Source organism: Rhipicephalus sanguineus, chromosome 1, assembly GCF_013339695.2.
Source record: "Rhipicephalus sanguineus isolate Rsan-2018 chromosome 1, BIME_Rsan_1.4, whole genome shotgun sequence".
Classification (NCBI taxonomy): domain Eukaryota; kingdom Metazoa; phylum Arthropoda; class Arachnida; order Ixodida; family Ixodidae; genus Rhipicephalus; species Rhipicephalus sanguineus.
In genome coordinates, this window is record NC_051176.1 from 272,067,447 (window position 1) to 272,083,654 (window position 16,208).

Below are 16,208 nucleotides of genomic sequence, written 5' to 3' on the forward strand. Positions count from 1 at the left end.
CATCGGCACCACCTTGGAGGTCAAAGCGTAAGACTGGTTACGCACTACGACTACTACGACTACGACTACGAGGGACGAACGGGTGCCGCCTTAAGGAGCTTCGCCCCTAAAAGAAAATGTGCTCAAGGTCAGGAGGCATGCGTGACGTACCTTCTACCCCCGTGCCATCCCCCCCTGCTTCATCGGGGCGAGAGAAGAGAGAAAGCAATTACAGCGTGCGACAAATCTTTGTAACTCCGCTCGTACTGAACGGATTCTAAAAATTTTTGTGGCGTTCGATTCGTGAGGCAATCAGTTCCTTTGGTGAAGCCATTCCATGGCTACTTGAAAAGTGTTGCAGGGCCACTTTAATTAATATTAAGCATCAATAACACGTATCACATGCCTAGAACGTATGAATAATGTTCCCAAAGCAGTAAAGGTGAAAGAAAAAAAAAACTTACAAGGGTCATGCTTGGAAGGAGCATGATGGAGCACCGGAGGTTTAGAAGGCAACGGTGGCTTGCTATTGTTGGCCCGAGCAAACACACTGCCTAAAGGCTGTTTGGCACTGTCAGTTCCTTCTGAAGCTCCCCAGCTCTTTTCTCCTTCTTGTGCTTCACCGGGATCAGCACAGAGTGGGCTATCTTCTTTTAGGTGCACTGTGCTATGCTCCTGCTGTGGTTTGTTCGAGCATACAGGCACTGAGTTTTTTGGCAAAGGGGCATCCAATCGTTCACTCGCTTGGTCTGAAATTCGAGATTCCCCAGTCCCTGAGTCTAATGAACAACTAGAACTACTTTGAGCAGATGACAGAGTTTGATTTGCTTCTTCACCCACAGGCTGACTGTGTGGGGGCACTGGAGGTTCCTGTGGCACAGCACTGGCATCTTCGGGTAGTCGAGGCAACTCCGCCTGCAAGAGACCATCTTCGGATGACCGCCTCAATGATTCTACCCGTGGTGGCGCAGATGGCTTTTTGTGCTGTGGCACCTTAACAGGAGGTTCAACTTCAGAGGCTGTAGCATCTTTTCCAGCACACGTTCCTGGCAGCTCTGGCCTTGTAACACCGTTGGAGATGGCAGAACTGGGCCCATTCCTGGCAGGGTCAATGACTGCCTCAATACTGCCTTTGGCACTGTGCTGGGAGTCTCCATTTACAAGGCTTTGGGAACATTCCTCGGCAGGCCCCTCTTCGTTCCATTTGGGAAATGATGTGGCGGGGGTGGCAGAGGATGGAGAGCTAGCTGGTGAGCTGGCGACACTTCCTTTGCGCCCCGACACAGGCTGGGGTTTTTTGGATGCCTCCTGCAGACGCTCAAACATGGCGCGCGCATTGTAAAACCGTGCAACATGACTGTCACTCCGTGTTAATGTTGGCGGTCCCGACGGTCTTGCTGCCTCGGCTGTGTTTGGCTCTAGGGGGGACGTGCGTGAGAGCGATTCATTGGAGGCAGTTTTGCAATCATCACGGGCCTGGAACATATTTGCAATTGAGCTGACCTTAGACCCTGCCTTGGAGCCTGCCGGTGCCACGCGTCGTCGCTCAGCACCATCTTGTGTCTGGTTCGTTCGTTGCTCAAAAGTTGAGCGCAGACTTGAAATGAAGGGCTTTGCTGGAGATGTAGGAGATGTAGACGTAGGAGGGGGTTCATCAAGCCATCCCGTACGGGACCGTGATGCAGCCAGAACTTCAGAACGCCTGACCTCAGCCATGCTGCAGCCAAGGGAGGGTGGCACCAATGAAAGTGAAGGCTTCCTCGGCCATTACGTACCCTGCAATGGTAATGCAAAATGAATTACGCCGCTGTTTCTGCAAACAAAATGACTGTGCGGAGTCCAAAGGCCCAAAGAGAGAATGACAAAATACCCACGCAATGTTTCTTTAACTTAACATACCAGGAGTAACATAAGAGAAAGGAAAAATGTGAAGTTTATGCTGCAGATGCCAGTCAAGTAAACAGACACTATCGCAACACATATGCATTGTGTTCTAAATAATGCAGAGGCCAAACCCTTCCACTTCTTACCAAAAACCTACAGCAACATGTGTATTTCAAAATGGTTTCAAGCTTATCACAACATCACTGTTAAGCTGCCCGTATTACAGCCTCTGAAAATGAACATCACAAATATTTCACTTGTACAAAAATTTGAAATAAAAACGAAAATCGAAATGTACACAATAAAGTTTTACTTTAGATGTCTCAACCTTGAATACATCTAAACAGTCTTGAACCAAAGCAACTCAGAATTAAATTCCACCAATGATACTAAAGTGACAAAACTGTGAATCACAGAAGTTTGACTTCCCAAGAGCAAAATTTAAAATATTGAATATGCACGAAGCTGCTCACAACACACACAATAAGCTCACATCATATATTTTATATTTACAGACAAAATCACACGCACATTCACATCAACACAACCAAATGAAAATGCCACGGGGGTAAAATGCAAGGTTTCGCTGCGCATTTTCATCCTACCGGATTAAGTAAGGGCTTCCCGATTCTTTCTTATCCTGTTCTGATAAGAGAAATGTGCACCAAAAACTATTATCTGGTTGCTGTCAACAAAGCAAGAGTGAGTTTTAGCCAGTGTCACAGTTTACAATTCGTTGTTAGTACTGTCAGCACCACTTGAAAAAGTGGCACGAAAAAAAGAATGCCTTGATAGGCAAGATGACACAACACAAGAATAAACAACAGACCACACACTTCAATTAATTTTCACAAATCTTTCCCTTCTCGAGATGAATTGCGAAGCCAAAGTGCACAAAGTAACAAGAATATTTAAATACCTATATAAACACGGAAATAAACAAGTTTAACTCGGGCGTTACCTGCACAAAACAAGCAACACACTAAGTTCGCATAGCTCATGACCACATGCAAATATGAATAAGAATGCAATAACATGAATTTAACAAATGTTATGGTTTGAGGCGCAGATACAACCACATGTGCTGGACGCAAAACTGATTTTACGTTCCTTACGTAAAATCAATTTCCTCGCAGCTTGAGCCAATTTATTCAGAAATTTAGAAAGAAATAGGGAGGGGGGTGCATTGAGATTACCAAATTATAATTTGCACACGCACAGACGACCGGGGCACAAAAACCGAAATTTTTATACCGCCAGTCAGTAAATGACAGATCGTCCAAAAAGTGCGACGCCTAAATAAAGTTGGATGAGAGTACCAAATATCTGCTTGTAAGCGTAAGTACTACATTTTCTTAAAGCAATAGTGTGCACTCAGTAGCGAATTTTGCAGCAGGAAACAGCTATGTGAAAAAGTTGCCCTATTTTACCGCGGAAATTGCGGTGCGTAATGCAGAATGTAAAAGAAATGCAGTGATTGTTTTGTTTTCCCGCTACAAAAGTAAACATGCCGATCCGGAAACTTCACAGCGAGTACACACATCGCAGCGCCGGACTACCGTCCCTTTAAGGCACACGGAGTCTTCAGCCCACAATTATAAAGCGGCAAGCCCATTAAGAACCCGAAAAGGAAAAGCCCGGACACATCGAACAATTCTGAAGAAAGGACTTCGGTCCAAGGTTGCTCCAAACCCACGTACAGGCCGCACTGAGGTGCTAAACGCAACACGATCGGTCGCACCACACGCGAAGCAAGTCTTTTTTTTTTCGCTCTCTCTACCAAAATAGAATGCACGTAACGCTACTAAGCACAACCCGCCGGACCAACCATAAAGCTGCTGAACGGAGTTCGTTCCGTAGGCTTTGCTCGAAAGCGTGACCGGGAAGGCGAGCGCATAAATAATCCCGCTGATGAGATAAGAAGCATAAAAAGAAACTGCCGTCATAAAAGCGGAGGCAGCTGAGTCATGGACGGCCTTTGAGAAACCAAGCGATGAAGAAGAAGCAAATTTTAAGTGCGGCACTTGATGCACTGCTACCAAAATAAACACCAGACTAAACGAAGGCAGTGCACAGACGATCGCGAAAAGTGACCCATGTAACCAAGTGGGCGTCTGCAGACTTTTAGCAGAGTGGGTGTGCTAATTTTTAAGAACATCTCGCAAGAGACACACGAGACGACGGAACACAGGCGCACCACCACCGCACTCGGGTTAACGATTGCTGTGCTAGCAACTGCAGATGCCTCCTCCCCCGGCACACTTCTTTGTCGTTGACACACAGCTTCCGGACGTGCCGCGTCCGTGCGTGAATAAGCAAACGGTTACGCGTTGTCATAGAACAATGTAGAGTGCAAGCAACATCCCACTAACTCACATTAATGATTCACAAAGGAAAAGCAATGGAAATCCTGTACCATTCAGCCGTCGCTCGCAAAATGAGAACCCGCCGATAACGCACGTCGCTGGCCCGCCGCCATGTTTTGGAGCGTTTAAGACGGAGGTGAGGAGGAAAGCGCAAGGGAAGCGCGGCAAGGGTCTTCGCCCTCCAGCGGCAGAAATCGAAAGCACTGTTGACCTGTGTAGGAGTCACGGGAGCTCCGGAGGCTCCTAACCATGTGCGACAATGCACAAAAACAAAGCGCCACCAGCGATCGCTCTGGCGGCACCGGCGGCTCCGACGACTGCGCTCTGTTGAGGGTAGTGTAGTGGAGCGAAAAGAAACGGGATCGGCTATCGGTAAACGTTCCGAAGGGAGCTTCACAACGAAAAGAAACAATCGCGTTGCAAAGACGTGATCATGTCGATATTGTTTCGCCTGCGCTCAACGACTTGATCGCGTTAAAAACATCAGTGTAGTTCCAGTTCCATTATTATGGATTTTCCGGTAGCCGTCAGTGTCATCGGTAGATTCGACCGACACGTGCACGGCTTCAGGGGCGGATACAGGAGTTTTCTGAACGAGGGTGAGGGGGGGGGGGGGCAAATTATAAATTATGGGGCGTATGATACAAAGCTTTAAAGATGTAGTGGCGGGGGGGGGGGGGGGGGGGTAGTACGGACATCCAGACCGCCCTCTCTATCCGAACGCGCACGGCTTCCTCATCTTTCACCCACATGACGTGTTACCAGCGACCATATGGTTCGAACAAACAAAATCGTTTGCAAAATAAACACAGTCTAGTGGCGTAAATCCAGAAAAATCACAAGGGGGGACCCATGGCGGCCGTTTTGTTTTTGTAAATATAGGCGGTTTGATGTATATAAAAATTAAGATAATTTTATGAAATAAAATGAAATGATGAGCATGGGTTCCCAGCTCTCGTAATTGGATATTTTTATCGGGTCTTCTCTGACGCCGGTCGAGCAGGGGCGTAGCCAGAAATTTTTTTCGGGGGGGGGGGGGGGTTCAACCATACATTATGTATGTTCGTGCGTGCGTTTGTATGTGTGCGTGTATATATGCGCAAGCAAAATTGAAAAATTTCGGGGGGGGGGGGTTGAACCCCCCCAACCCCCCCCCCCCCCCCTTGGCTACGCCCCTGCGGTCGAGCGTCAGCTGGGAGTTCAGTAGTCTCACACAGCTGAATACAGGCACCCACAAAAATATAAACGGTCATTAAAGAAAGTTGAATGCACTATACGTAACTGTCAAACAATTCAAATACGTGATGTTTAAAAGATAAATCTCAAGGGGGGACACTTGCAAGGGGTGTCCCCCCCAGTCTGAATACAAGGGGGGTCAGGACCCCACTGGGATTTACGCCGCTGACTGAGTCTGTATCTTTCCTGACAAACATGCGTTTATCGCGCATCCTATCACCACGGTTTTACCAAACACGTTATCTGTGATGTAAAACAAGCCTGTAATAATAATAATTTTGGGGGTTTTAAGTCCCAAAACCACGATATGAGTGTGACAGACGCCGTGGTGGAGGGCTTCAGAAATTGCTACCATGTGCAGGGGTGTAGCCAGAAATTTTTTTCGGGGGGGGGGGGGGGGGCATTTCCTTGATCTGAAGCGGAAGGCGGGCAGGCAGATGTGATTGAGTGTCATTTTGTGCTCTGTGTGTCATGGAAAAAAATAATTTCGGGGGGGGGGGGGGCACGGGCCCGGGGTGCCCCCCCCCCCCCCGGCTATGCCACTGACCATGTGGGGTTTTTTAACGTGCGCCAAAGTCTAAGCATTTTGCCTCCATGGAAATGTGGCCACCGCGACCGGGATTCCATCCCGCGACCTTCGGGTTAGCAGTCGAGCACCATAACCACTAGACTTCAGCGGTGGGTTAAGAACAATCCTGTGCATCCCAGGAATTTATACAAACACTTTTAATCTTCCTTCTCGTTCTCTTGTCTGAACACGCCAAAATACGTACTGCCTATGTTTTCATTCACACTGAATTGATAAGAGTAAACAATACGCGCCACGTTCTCTTCGACACAGTTTGGGTTATTAAAGGACTATGAATAAGTAATAAAGAAAGCTTGTCACCTTTTTCTTGTTCCTCCTCACGTTCTTGAGCTATTCATTACCCTTTACTGTGATGCACCAACATTCGCTCCTTTAGTGACTTCATTGGGGTATTAAAACGTTTCCATTACAAATCTTCCATCTTTGGTGGTTCCATACTCTTGCGGATCTTCACTCCAGGCCGCTGAAGACAGGAACTGTAGTTGGCAGTATGTATATTTCCACGCCTTCTTTCAGAGTGTTTACGGGCTTCATGACTTCGGATGAGGTGGCAACGTGATCAGACACCCAACGAACTACCACAGCACCGGTAGGACCCTGCCAAACAATTTTAATGCTTTTTTGAGTTTTCACATCGCTACTCAATAACCTTCCTCCTTTCGCCCGCTGTTTATCTGTTTAAACAACAAAACTGCAATTCCGGGCTTGTTCTGAGTGGGAGTGTTCAACAGCTGAAGGGACCAATAGCAGATGCGTTTTGCCTTTAAAAAAAAAAGAAAAGAAAAAGGGATAAAAGAAATTAAGGCAGCTTCGCACTAGTGGTGTCAAGCCTGAGGGAAGTGCGGAGCTGGGCGGCCCTCTTTGCTTCTCTTCATTTTTCTCTTTCTTCCTTCCTCTCTTTCTTTCTTTTCCTCTATTCTCTCTGTTTTTTCTGTGTCCTTCTTGTCTCTATTTCTATTTCTGTCGTTCTCTCAATGTCAATTTCTTGCTTCCTCTTCCGTTTTATCTCTTTCTCTCTCTCCTTTTTTGATGCTGTCTCTTTTTCTCTTTCTGTCTTTCTTCCCTTTCTTTCCCTCTATTTCTTTCTTTCTTTCTCCTTCTTTCTATTCTATGCTTTACTCTCTCCCCTCCGCCTTTCCTTCCTCCTAACCCTCACTTATTTTTTCCACCCCTTGATATACCATATATACAATGGTCTTTGTTCGTGGTCCTTCTCTTCTTTGTCTGTGCGCTAGCAGAGGATAGCATATATGCTATCCTCTGCTAGCGTGCCTGGATAGCCGAGTGGTTAGGACACTCGCCTGCAGATCGTGGGTACGCGGGTTCCAATCCTTCCTCGCCAAGAATTTATCTTTCTCCTTCTTTCTCTCTATCTTTCATTCTCTCTGTACTCGTTTTCTTGCCCATCAGAGTTATTGCATACTACGCCGGACAAATCGGCGCACGTGTTCTGGGAGCGAAGCCGAAGACGAAGAGAGCGCGTGCCGGTTCATGATGATATGATGACGATGGTTTTCTGTCAGCGTGGAACGGCACAACGGAAAGCTTAACAACTCCGCTGTAAAACTCTGTATAGCATAATCGGCTTCCAGATTTCAGTCGTTCTGGAAATCAGTATCGATGTGTTTCTGGAAACCTGACGTCAAATCCCCTTCAGAAATCCCCCCAACCCTAATTTTCTTCACCATCCCGGTCGACCGGGATGGTGAAGAAGATTGTAAGATGGATCCATCGGGAGACTAAATTTCGGGACTGCGGCCCGCTAGCTGAGGTGAGTGTGAGACCCCTGGCCAGGGTGTCGGAACGAAAATGTTTTTCGTTTCGGTTTTAGTTTCGTTCCACCGCAAAAAGTTCCGTTCCGTTTCTGTTCCGGAACGAAAAAAAAAAAAAATGTTCCGTAACGGTTCGTAGCGGTTTTTTTTTTATGGAAAAATTTGAAGTTAAGGTAATCATAACGAACATTGGATTTGTGATGTAGTTACTTGCCCTCCTCTTAGAAAAGTGGGACAAGGGTAAAATACGTTCTTCAGAGGAGCGGAAGTAACTGTACCACGAATTTCTACCAACTAGCACAAACAAGTATTAATTTCAAAGTCAAAGTATTTATTTTCTCAAAAGACAAATACGATTTTTTAGTGGGCTCAATGCTTTGTGTCAAGGGAGTCAGCACGATCTCAGAAGCAGCACGTCATTGAGTGTACTCTCTGATGTGCGAGACCACTGTTCTGATAAAGAGATCGCCAGGCCTGCGCGACACACGCAGCACAGTCACAACGAAAGCTGGAAGGGCGGACTTTGTAGAGCCCGCTGGAGAGTCTCTTGGGGCAACAATACAACTACACATGCAAGGTACCCACTACGCCATAAATCATCCCAATTTTTCTGAAGTAGAGAAGTTCTCACTATGCCATTTTTCGTCATTCTTCGGAGTCTCGTGGTACACGCTACACATCTGTAAGGCATTATGTGCACTTTGCGCTGTGACTGATGATGATAAAGAATTATAGCTGACCACTTTGCAGTGGGTGGGAAGCGGTGTGGCGGAATGGGTGCCTCCATTCCATTTCAATTCCATTGCGGGGAATTAGAACTTGCCGCAATTCCATTCCTTTCAATTCCTCGGAATTAAATAACTTAAAAACTTTGCCCATTCGCACTCCGGGAATGGCCGGGTAGTTCAATTCCATCAATGTGATTTCTCCACGTAAGAAAGGCATCTTAATAGTTTTATTGAGTTAAGAATGAACGCCCCATAAAGCTGATGTCATCAGATGCATTAAGAACTGCAATAGTACGCAAAACAGGTTACCAAGGTCGAGGGATAGTAGCTTGGTTACATATCTCGAGCAGTACAACCGCCCTACTAATTCCCATAGGGGCAGTTCTCCCGCTACCTATAGTATTTGCATGGTCAGCATGTTTGAACGAATGGTGGTGTTTTAATATTGTTTATGCTTAAACGTGTTAATGCTAAAATGAAGACGTAGCGTATTTTTATGCTGACAAAAGTAGTATTCAAGAAGACTAAGCAGTTTAGCCACGCGTCTGGAGGGGTTGTGAATATGGAGAAAAATAAGATTTGATTAATGGGAGCTGCCACGTACTCTAGAAGCGCCTTTCCCGAGTGATCCCCGGGGTGAGTTCCTCCACCGCAAGGAGATTCTCCGCCGCACCATACAAGATTTAATTCCACCGTGTGGTGCAAACCTCCCAGGAGGGCTTACCCGCCAGGAGGAGGTGGTGTTGCGGAGACTTCGTGTGGGGGCGGCACTTACTCCGTCGGTCACATATGCCTGGCCACAACATCTGCATGGACCATTTGGGGATACTTGCCCATTCTGTACCAATGAAGCGTCCGCAGCTACACTCAAGAACCTTTTGTGGACATGCCCTGGCCTGAACCAGATACGGCGGCGCTACCTGAGAACAGTGGGCCTTCATCCGACGTGACCACCGGATTATGATTTGTGGCTCTATGGGCCCCACCATAGAGCACTGTTGATGTATATAGCGGAAACCGGCCTCTATCTGTATATTTAACTATGTATGCCGTTGGGCAAACTCTCGAAAAAATATAAGACCCTCTAGATCTGCTGGTATTAGTTCGAACAGTGAACCGCTCCGGCACCTTGTGCCTTTGTATCGAATACGGAACACTGGGCCGTACTGCTCGTCAGCGCTCACGCTTGTCAAGCGCTCCTCTCAAGCATAGAAGCACTAGCGTGGCACTGTGGTGGAAGACCAGACTGCCACGCAGAGGGCGTGGCTTGAAATGCCATCCGATCCTAGAAATTTGTTTCTCATTTATTTTTTTTATATCACGCTATAGCGGTCACGGACACCGGCGGTGGTGGACAACTATGGCGCCAAAATCAGCTAGGAGGACGTTAAAGTAAGACGAACGCGACTCGCAGGTCATGACGTGAATAACGTGACTTCCCTGTCGCATACGTCATAAAATCTTTGCCACTAGTCACGTGCGGCACATACCCGCATACCGTGATCCATGGTGTGCGGGTATGTACCACAGAACCCGACAGTGTCAAGGAGTTCGTGTCACAGAAAACGCGGCGCCGGGGTCGACGGTGTTGTCGATGGGTTAAATATCACGATGAAAGCAAAGAATAAAAATCACGGCTCGAGCCGTATTCGAAGCCAAACACTCTGCATGGCAGTCAAGTGGTCTACCACAGAGCCACGCCAGTGCTTCAAGCTGATTCGGAAATACCCTATACAATAAGCGTCACGTCAGGACAACGCCAATTGGGGTGCCAGTTTGGCTATCGGCATCAATGTAACAAACGTTACATAGCTCTGACTCCTCAAACTATGATATAGCCAAGTGTAGTGTGAAATACGCTTACGACCACCACTTTAGATCTGCACGTCGTCGCCCCGTAGCGTGCACGTCGTGGTTACGAAACTGGCATCTTTGCTCTCACGTGAGTGTCGACGACTCGACGTTACGTCGGAGCATGAGCTACCCTTTAAGGGGTATTCAGACGGGGGAGAAATGCTTGGGGGAGACGGGGGGGTTGCGGATCACGTGACCGCGACGTCACGGATTAGCGAGTGGGCGTGACCCCCCCGCGCCTCCTCGGAGGATACGGGGACGTTTTCCCCGAAAGGACAAACGATCCCCCGGCGGTGGGGGATGTGGCGGAATTTCGGGCTCTTGTTTGGCCACATTGTTGCACTTGCTCCTGCAGAGAGCGGCAGTGGGTGTCCAGTCTGCAGTTGGGGTCATCTGTAGCTGGGGTCATCGTCGTCAGCAGCTGGTGAAACGGGCGGTACAAGCCACAGGAGTAGTCTGGTAACACTGGTCTCCCCCTCCGTTCGCCCCGTCCGTGTGAGTAGGGGGCATTTGTGGAGACGTCTCCTCGCGAGCTGACGTCACTAGGCTCCGCCTTTACCCCCCGAGCATTTCTCCCCCGTCTGAATACCCCTTTACTCGCCAGCGTACTTGGATAGCTTTGCAAGCACACGATATGAGCACAACGACTCAATTTACGCGAAGATGTCGAACCATCTCGTAACGTTTGGCTCGAAGTAAAAAACCGGCATGGGTGATACTGCCTGACTGCTTTGCATGAAACTGATTCCCAGAATGTGTGGATCTGCCGTATTTTAGATGGAAAGCATTTTATAGCGGAGTTCAAACCGGTGGTGGTGGTGGTGTGCGGCGTGACCACCCTTACTGGCATGCGCAAACCCTCTCCACACACCCCCCCTCCAATCACCCTCTCCACTTCTCCTCTCCCTTTCCCCTCTCCACTCACCTTCTCCCCTCCCCTCTCCACTCCTCTGAAACGCGGGCTCGACATGCCGAAATTCTCTTCTGCGCAACGCCGCGATGAGAGCCAGCGCATGCGCGTCCCCTCCCCCTCTCTCTCCTCTCCTACGCTGCCCCCCTCTGGCGCGCCTGCCGACCGCTCTTCCTGTCCCCACGTGGGTGCGGCCCGCAGCCGACCCTCCCTCTTGAGGGGAATCGGCTCCTCAGGACAATTTATAAATAAAGTTCACTGACTGACTGACTGACTGACTGACTGACTGACTGACTGACTGACTGACTGACTGACTGACTGACTGACTGACTGACTGACTGACTGACTGACTGACCGCGTTCTCCGCTCGCCCTGTGAGAATTAACGGTCAGGCTAGAGGGAAGACACAACGTGCGTAGCGTTCCTCTTCGTGTTCCACGACGCGAGGTCGGTAGCATGCCCGAGGTTGGTAGCATGCCCAACGAACGCCAACGGAACGCGATCGTGCAAGTGCTCCGGCTTCGCATCGCCCCATGGTCCCCTTTAGCGGGAAATGGTGGAACTTTTTCTTTTATCCTCGTCTTCTAAGATCTCTTCAGCTAACAAGTTCGCTTAAAGTCGCACAGTTTCCTGTTAAACTATAGTGGACTCTCAGCTTGCAGTCCAGTGTATCAGGGGCGTAGCCAAGGGGGGGGGGGGGGGTTGGGGGGGTTCATACCCCCCCTTCCCCGAAAATTTTCAGTTTTGCTTGCGTATATAGGCATGCACACATACAAACGCACGCACGAACATACATAAAGTATGGTTGAACCCCCCCCCCCTTCCGAAAAAAATTTCTGGCTGCGCCCCTGCAGTGTATATATTGTAATCGTGTCCTTTAGAGCACACTCAAATAAAGCGCATCAGTTCTTAGAATAGTTGTCCAGCTCGGCGAACGGCTTTCATATTTCATCATTTCTTCAAGCTAAACGTTTGATGGCATGCAGGTCACTGAGCTGTGCCACGGTGTCTACGTTTCAGAGCGGTGGCCCGTCACGTGCCGGCACGTGGCTTTGCTGACGGTTAAGTGAAAACTGCTCGCACACCATCGGTGCTGCCTGAGAAATGCCTCGATTGGTAGCTCGCTATGTTTAGCCTGCGATTTTACTTGACCTGTTTGTCTGCATCGTATTTGAACAGTTTATCACTCTGAGACTAAAAAATTTCTGTTAAAACGTTTTATGTATATTGTGTTTCGTCATTTGTGTATGTTAATGTTCTTGTTGTACGGACACTGTTTCTAAATGTTCGTAGCGTCCTACGATGAAATAAACTTTTTCTAAACACAAAAATACTCTGAATCATAGGCGTGCGCAGGGTTCCCCATCGGGGGGGAGGGGCAGAGGTTCATCGCAGCGCTCCCCCACCCTACTAAGTCAATGTATGGGGAAGGGTTTGCGCCCCCCCCCCCCTCTTAGGTGACTAGAAGGGTCAATGTACGGGGCAGATTTTGTTCCCCGCCTCTTGGGTGATCTGAATTGTCAAGTTTTGAGGCGAAAGCCTTAAATGTTTATGTTTCAAGGTCGTGTAAGGTCCAAGACATATGGTCCAAAAAAAGAAGTGAGCACCTCAGTTGAGCGTGTACTTCGTTCACTTCGTCTTTGCGATGTTCGCGTGAGTTAAAGATAATAATAAAAGCACGCAAAATGCGCGTCTGCTTCGTCGTTTCGCGTGAGTAAAAAAAATATGAAAATTCGGGGTAAACTCCAACTTTCTAAGAAAGTGAAGGTAAGAGCCTACTTGGACCTTCTGTTGATCTGCTGATGAACTTTGTGCTAATGGGAACCACTTCTCGCTATCCATTTCGACGTTCTAAGTGACTATTTGTTATCTGTTCTTCTCATGGCAGGTCTATTTTTCCATCTTAATACCTACCAGGATATAGGTTACCCGTGTTTGTTCTCTGATCTACTCTGCTGTCTTGCCACTGCGAATTCCATGTAGTCATAGAGGCCCGTTTCGTGCAGACATACACCAACTATTTATGGCACTGCCTAATTTTACACCGCTAAATACACTTTCACCGACTGTCTTTGTTGCAGGAAACGCCCAGTGTAGACGACGGGCATTCGATGAAGACCGCCAGCATTTCGGACCAAGGACAGATTGTCTTGATAGTGGCTTTGTTGAGTGTGACCCCTATTTTTTCTTGACACGCTTGAGAGCAGCTCGTAATCGGTGGTAGTGCATGTTCTCAGGTGGAGGCTCAGATGAGGATGGGACGTAGAGATGAAGGTGATCAGAATATTGCTTCGTAAACGAGGTTAGCCACAACGTTTGAAGGCCGTTCCATTAACAATTCATCCGAACTGCTCTCGAAATGTCCTCCCGTCAGGACCGTACGATGTGGCGTTGCGTCGACGCTAACGGGAACTTCTGAAAGACACAAACGGAACGTGCACTATATAGTGGACATATTTTAATTCAAACCGCAAGGAGATCTTGCAGTTCAGTGCTGAATGATTCGCTGCTGGCGCAAGAAAAACTGACTCCTCCGCGAGGCTCTGTGCTGCGCTGGAGTGGTCTGTAGGCTGCGGAGAAATGTTCTTTCTTTCCACGTGGGGATTTTCTAGACGCGTCTATGGCGGCAGTAAGATCTGCTGTAGCAATCTCAACCCCCCCCCCCCCTCTTCATTCTTTTTCTTCGCCCAGTTAGCGTTGCGAAGGTACATTTAAACGAGGTCTTTGCTGTTTGGCGGACCGTGCCTCTTTTGCGGGATCATTACAGCTGGACCGAAGCGCGTTAAGTTGCAACTTCCTTGAATGACTGAAATAGGGCTCTGTTTTTTTTTTTAATTAAATGTGTGTAAAATGTTGGCAGCTCGTAGAGGCGACGGCTACTCGTTTGCTCCTATGCGTGAATATAAAAAGGAACACTCCGGGAAGCACAAAGTAGTAGTAGTAGAAATTTTATTTTCTATGAATTGGATGAATATCACGTGGGTGGGGCTTTCATTCGAGGAATCCACTGGTTATTGCGGCTCGCGGCACTTAGTCGAGCCTAGCCTCATGGCTCCTCCCCCTCCTTTCGGGATTGTTTGCATCCAACAATGGTAAATTCGCTTTTGTGGTCGTGGTTTACAGGTCCACACGATGTGGACCAAAGTTGGCAAGCGGGTCCATTCTTCGCAAGTTGAAGAATGGACCCGCACGTACAAGCCGTCATTCTCTCGGACTCTAAGTCGGCAATGCAATAACTGTCTCGTGGCACTCGCCCAGGTAAGTTCTACCGACAGTCATTAGCATATCGCTGAAAGAAACTGTCAAATAAGGCATCGTGGTAACATTCTAGAGAATACCTCCGCATGTTGGCGTCAGTGGCAACGAAAGAACAGATGCCATAGCCAACGAAGTACTTTCAAGACAACTGACAGTAAGAGGTCCTGTGAATGAGCATCTACCAAAAGAGACAATTCGAGGCCATTTTCGCTCTTTATGGAATTCGGCGCACCAGCCCTGCGTCACGAGAGGACATCACCGCGCAGAATCGACCCTGCTTTATATTGCAGTCAGGATAGCAAGAACAGGATCGGCCTGCGCTCCTGCATAGACGTTCAAAGTGAGTCGTGCTGTTTCTCCATTGTGCACATGAGCGCAATGAAGTGGGCGGTACAGAACACATCATCCGGTCATACAAGCGCTTTTGCCCTGAAAGGAGGAGTCTCATTAAAAACAGAGGGTTATCCCACGAGTGCAGCGAAGAGATTGTGTTTCAGTAAGGCGCGCGGACAGTTCGCAAGGAAGTGTCTGGAACTCTGTTTATATTTCTGCGAGACAATAGCTTGAATGACACTTAAACTTACTATATACCTACGTGGAAAGAGACGCTCGGTCGGATGAATTGCCGGCCAGGTCTACCAGGCTAACCTCGGCGGTAGCAACATCACCACCACCACCACCAAGTTGGCCGCTCCGCACACCATGGCCATGCGTTCGGGTGCATTAATAAACAAATAATCGAAACGCCCAAGAATTCCTTCGAGTAATATATGGCTCTGTTTGCAGTAGCTGACCAAAAATTCCGTGTGAGCGCCTTCGTCAAAGTAAAGGCTACAGAATCCAGCTGCATAACGACTTGGAAACTTTCTGGTCTATATATTAAGAGCATCCAGGGGAGGGCAATTAAACCGGGTCCGTATATGCACGGGTTAAGTCGAAAGCCGACATACCTGAAACAACTTCCGTAGGCACTTTGAGTATCTCTATTTTGGGTATTAGTGGATACGGGTATCACAGTAGTGACTTTTGGGTTATAAGACTGAAACTTGTGCTCGTTTGTTGTACGTCATAAATGAACGGCAGCGCACCCACACAGAAAGACAAGTGTGTTCGTGGTCCTTCTCTTCTTTGTCTGTGTGCTGAGCTGCCGTTCAATCATGAATCACTTTGGATAATCTAAGAATATTGGGCCAACACTAGAAGCGATAAATAAATTAAGAGCGCGATAAATGAGAAAAAAAAACTGATATTTCCGCTGTAACAAAAGTGGCTGCTATAGAATTAGATATTATAGCTTTAGTATTATCTTATAGTAAAACTTGACCTCAAAAGTCGATAGACAAAAGGCGATTTAACGAAATCGAATGCACATTCGTCGAGCTTCTTGGTGGGCACAGAGATATTTATACCTATACACAGTTTAAAACCCTCAGAGAAAAATATTCTTCAGGGCCATTGAAGCAGAATCCAGCCCCTTGCCAACGCGAGGATCAGGAATAGCTCATTATCTCCTACAGGCCTTGATCTACGCATACCAAAGCAACGACATAATGATGGCTATAGTTCATAGAGCGACGCCTCAAACGGGATTTGGTGGTCCACTTAAATTTTTTTTGTAGAATAAAAATGAAC

The 16,208-nt window shown here is 47.8% G+C and overlaps 1 protein-coding gene across 3 annotated transcripts in view; it reads right to left on the reverse strand.

The window, feature by feature from the left end:
- LOC119378975 (neurabin-2) overlaps positions 1–4,417 on the reverse strand; it is a 112,386-nt gene extending 107,969 nt beyond the window's left edge. Inside the window, exons 1-2 of one of the 3 annotated variants that reach the window (XM_037648091.2) lie at positions 4,280–4,417; positions 444–1,755 (exon numbers count right to left, since the gene is read on the reverse strand). In XM_037648091.2, the coding sequence (XP_037504019.1) occupies positions 444–1,695 (1,252 nt within the window). In that variant the 5' untranslated portion in view covers positions 1,696–1,755; positions 4,280–4,417. Of the gene's footprint in view, positions 1–443; positions 1,756–3,691; positions 3,821–4,239 lie in introns of those variants that run through there. The other 2 variants (XM_037648093.2, XM_037648094.2) reach the window with 2 other exon arrangements.
- Positions 4,418–16,208: the final 11,791 nt, after the last annotated feature.